The 4542-nt window shown below is 37.2% G+C and overlaps 1 protein-coding gene across 2 annotated transcripts in view; it reads right to left on the minus strand.

Moving 5' to 3' along the window:
- CBFB (core-binding factor subunit beta) overlaps positions 1-4542 on the minus strand; it is a 66129-nt gene that overhangs the window by 19214 nt on the left and 42373 nt on the right. Inside the window, exon 5 of one of the 2 annotated variants that reach the window (XM_019656688.1) lies at positions 3597-3692. In XM_019656688.1, coding sequence (XP_019512233.1) covers positions 3597-3692 — 96 coding nt within the window. Of the gene's footprint in view, positions 1-3565; positions 3693-4542 lie in introns of both variants that reach the window. The other variant, XM_019656698.1, reaches the window with a different exon arrangement.

Raw genomic sequence — 4542 nt, forward strand, 5'->3', positions numbered from 1 at the left:
GAACCGGGGCCCTCTGGCGTCCCAAGCCAGCTCTTAACCAACACGCCACTTGGCCGGCCAGGGTATATATTTCTATAATTTGGGCTAAAACAGGCCAGGTCCTCTAATTATGACAATAAAGCCAGAAACATAAAAAGGAATATTAACAGAATTGATTATACAAATATTAGAAACTTCTAGACAAACAAAAGTAAATAAAAATCCAAGGAATATTATCAAGAAAAAATAGTTGACATCTAACAAATCTATCCTAATCTTTTCCCAATGAATGAATAAGATCTGCACATGAAGGAAACCCAGATATCTTAAACTCACTGTTGTCTAAAAAGGTAATCAATTTAGCCTTTCTTCTTTAATGTTTAGTTTCAGTTTGTGGCATCACTCATTTATTTCTGCCAGAAACTTGAACCACCTTTGACTCTTCACTCTTCCCTGTCTCCACAGAGCTCATCACCACCAAGTCTTTCCTATCCATTCAACCTCCTAAATATTTTTGGATTCTTTAGTCTCTATTTTATTCCTACAAACATTTTTCTAGTTCAGACTTGTAAGATCTCTTACGTAAATCACGCAAAGGTCTCCTAAGCAGTCGCTTCCTGCTTCCATTCTGTCACCCCCCAATCCACCACATGGCCATCAGAGAGCATTCCTTCTAAAGCACAACAGGACCACAATATCCTTCAACTTAAAAAGACATTTCACCTTTTCTCCTTTGTGGGAACTGATGCAATGCCCAGAGATAGAGTAGCCAGCTTGCAAACATAATAATGAGGATATAGTCATACACTGAGCACAGTACAGCAGGAAGATGAAAAGACCTAGGGACCCTGATAATATAATTCAGTGCTATACCAGGTCTGGACTATACTGATGGCTATCTTGTTCTGTGTGATAAATCCTTTGTCACTGTTAGAATTGTTTAATACTTAAAATTTTCACTGACACAAAGCCTATAACTTAAAATCGGAAGGTGTGATCAAGTTTCCATTCTTATGATGCATTTACTAACTGTATGTCCCAGGGCAAGGTATTTCACTTAGCTCTAAGCCTTAGTAAACTGGGCATAGTAGTAATACCTACTTCACAAGGTTGTTGTAATGATTAAATGAGGTAACATATAAAAAAAAAGTGCTTAAGTATACTGACAGCATTCAGTAAGTGTTAGCTATTATTGTATAAGCATTTATAGATATATAAAATTTACACAGTTGACTAAACAACATTACACATAGCTTTGTAGTCTCAGAATGTACTATATAAGCCAGAGGTACCTGCAAAAGAACACTGCTCCCAACTCCCACGGGCTTTCTATTACTTAGTTAGGTATCAACTGGGACACATCTGCTGATAACAGAATACCCCTTCTGTCCTGTGCATTCATTCATTCATTTTTCCACTTATTCCATAAATATTTAGTGAGTTTTTATACATCCAAGTCACTGTGCTAGGTGTCATGGATACAATGTGAGGGAACAAATGGTGCTTTTCCTCACAACTTCTAGCCTATTGGGGCAGATGGACAATGAATTACAATAATTACAAAATAATTACAAAAATCAATATATAATTATCAACTGTGATTTACTACAGTAGAGGAAAATTACATGATGAAATGAGAGCATATAACATGAGCTGTGATCTAATTCCCTAAGGAACTTAATAGCCATGAATGTGTATTCTAGCAATGGCCAGAGATCTTTATTTCATTTAAAGAAAATAATATTATTACTAATAGCTGTAGTAAAATAAGCCAAGAGAGATTTGGTAGCCCTCCACTTTTGCATTCCAGCTTCTATCTTGGTCTCTTCTAGTGAGATGTGAAATGTATGTGCAGTAAACAGTTTGCATTTTAATAAATGGTTAAATCTGAAAGGTGATCAGCAATTACCACTGTTATCCTTATCCTTTCCCATTGCAAACTTAAGTAACACCTCCCTTTCGCGGTTGGTGTAAAGGGTACTTGTTGATAAAACTATACGCTCAAGTGGCCAGGGACAAATAACTCACTCTACCAGTCTCAGGTGGTAGTGGGAGAGGCTTCAACACTCTCATCACTGCTGGAAACTTGTTACATACTAATCTGTTACTCCATGGTCCATACCACAATCTGCACAAAGTAGTCAGGTGGGGTCATCATAAAAGGTGGTTGGATGTATGTGAAACCCACCTGGGAAATAAAGGCCTAGCAGTGCTTTCACAGAGCATCTATAGAATATTCTGACCATTCTTGCTGCAGTGATTATGTCTTTATTGTATTACATAAATCTACAATTATATTGATTTTACAGTTTGGTAATACTTTTCTGCAGCAATGAATGTAAAAAATGGAAGTGCATATGTAATGAAAAATTAAGAATTAGGGCCGACCGAGTGGCGCAATGGTTAGGAGTTGGCTTGGGACGCCACCTCTGAGCAGCAGGGCCCCAGTTCGGATCCCACATGAGGGTCAGTGACACTGTGCCCTCTACAGCTAAGATGGTGAACAACAGCTCGACCTGGAGCTGGGCTGCCGTGGGTCACTGGCGTCTGTGTAGGCTACAGCCCCTGCTACAGTGGGTTGCCATGGGCTACCGTGTGTAGCGAGCAGCCAGCGTGATCGGCCAGCCGCCAGCATGAGCGGCCAACCGCCAGCATGAGCGGCCAGCAGCCGCAGTGAGCGGCTGGCTGTCCAGAAGCCGGCAACCGATTGCTTCACCTGGGAAGAGCACAATGATCATACCAACAGGGGCCAATGAAGCGACATCCTCCACAACTAGACTGAAGAACAAAACAGCAATTTGTCTACCTGTCTGTTCCCCTCTCCTGATTCCCCAAAGCTGTTCCCCTCCCCACAATTCCCCAATAAAAAAAATCCTTAAAAAAAAATTGAGGTAAGGATTACTCTTGAGAGGATGGAAAGGGTCATAATTAAATGCATACATGAAGGGGCTGCTGGGGTCACCGTCAAAAGTTTTATTTTTTTACCTGGATGGTATTTATAAGGATGTTATCCTTACAATAATTAAGCTACATATTCCTTTTGTGTAGATTTCTATATCTGTATTTTACTTTACCATAAAAAATTTAAAAGAAAAATAGTTTAGGTTAATTCCATTCTTTGATAGTTTGAAATATTAAACTTTCCTCTAGTAAAGAGAATAATGAATGACTGAAAGTTATACTGTTACAAAAGCAAGACAAATATTCATAGAAAAATGAAAAATATTACTCCCCAAAAGTTTTAATCATGTTCTCAAAATATGTATTCTATGATAGCAAAGTTTTTTCTTTCTTTCAAATAATCTGAAAGATAATTAAGAAAAAAGAGGTAAGGTGTTTGGATCAATGAATTAAGAGAAACTACATCTTATTATACTAAATGATTTTTATGAGGACAAATAAATGAGGAATTCATGTACAACCTTAAAATTAAGACTAAGTTTCTTTATAGCAATTACATTTAATAAACACAAAGTCACACAGTACAACTTCTTAAAATGAAAGACAAAATTAAACTTAAACTATTTAAAAATATTATGCACAAACATCACAAATAGAGCCTGAGAGTTTGGGGGAAAGTACTAACCAGTTACTGCCAGCAGCTGTGAAACTCTCACCTCCATTTCCTCCCGATGAGACCTGTCTCTATCTTCAAATTCACGTGTCCTTCTCCGAGCCTCTTCAAAGGCCTGTTGTGCTAATGCATCTTCCTGCTATCAGAAGAATACAAGAAATGGATGTTTAATTTTGATTTATAATAAAAAATTAAAACTTGGGAGTATTTTATTTTTGGAAGGAAATAACAGCAGGATATTTCTCAAAACATCAAAACCATAAAAAAAAATACATCTTGGGAAGAGGTGGGGATGAGGGAAAAGGGGAAGGTATTAGACAGCATAAATAGTTAACTACAATACTGCCACAGGGATATGAAAGACAGTTTGGGGAATATAATTAATAATGTTGTAAATATTTTGTAGGGTGTCAGATGGTCACGTCTTGCTAGGGAGACTGCATCATGGATGGGGTAGAGGCTTGATCACCGCACTGTACACCTGAAGCTGATGTTGTATAATATTGTATGTCAACTATAAGTGACTATATATATTTGTCATGGGACGTGGAGTATAGTGTGGGAGTGGAGTCAAGGGAATTGTAATAGATATGTATGATATGGGGGGGGAGTGGGGTGGCGGATTGGGGTAGGGGGGTTGCCACTTCAAGGGGTAAAAAGTATAACTATTGCATTGTTTTGTACAGCTGAAACTGATTCTAAAAAATATGTACTTCACAATAAAAAATAATAATTAAAAAAACACGTCAGTTATTTTAAAAAGAAAATTTCAGTATTTTCATGTTTCATATCACAATAGTAATTGTGTTCAATCATATTCTAACAACTGAAAATTCTCCTCTCTTTTCTTTCTTTACTTCATCCTATTCACCCAAATAAAATCCTGATCAAGTCAATATTTAAACCATAGAAGCACAGGAAAAAAAAAATTGGTATATACCTTTTTTTTTTTTTAAAGATTTTTATTGGGGAATTAGGGGATGGGAACA

This window comes from Hipposideros armiger, unplaced genomic scaffold, assembly GCF_001890085.2.
Source record: "Hipposideros armiger isolate ML-2016 unplaced genomic scaffold, ASM189008v1 scaffold_9, whole genome shotgun sequence".
Taxonomy (NCBI): domain Eukaryota; kingdom Metazoa; phylum Chordata; class Mammalia; order Chiroptera; family Hipposideridae; genus Hipposideros; species Hipposideros armiger.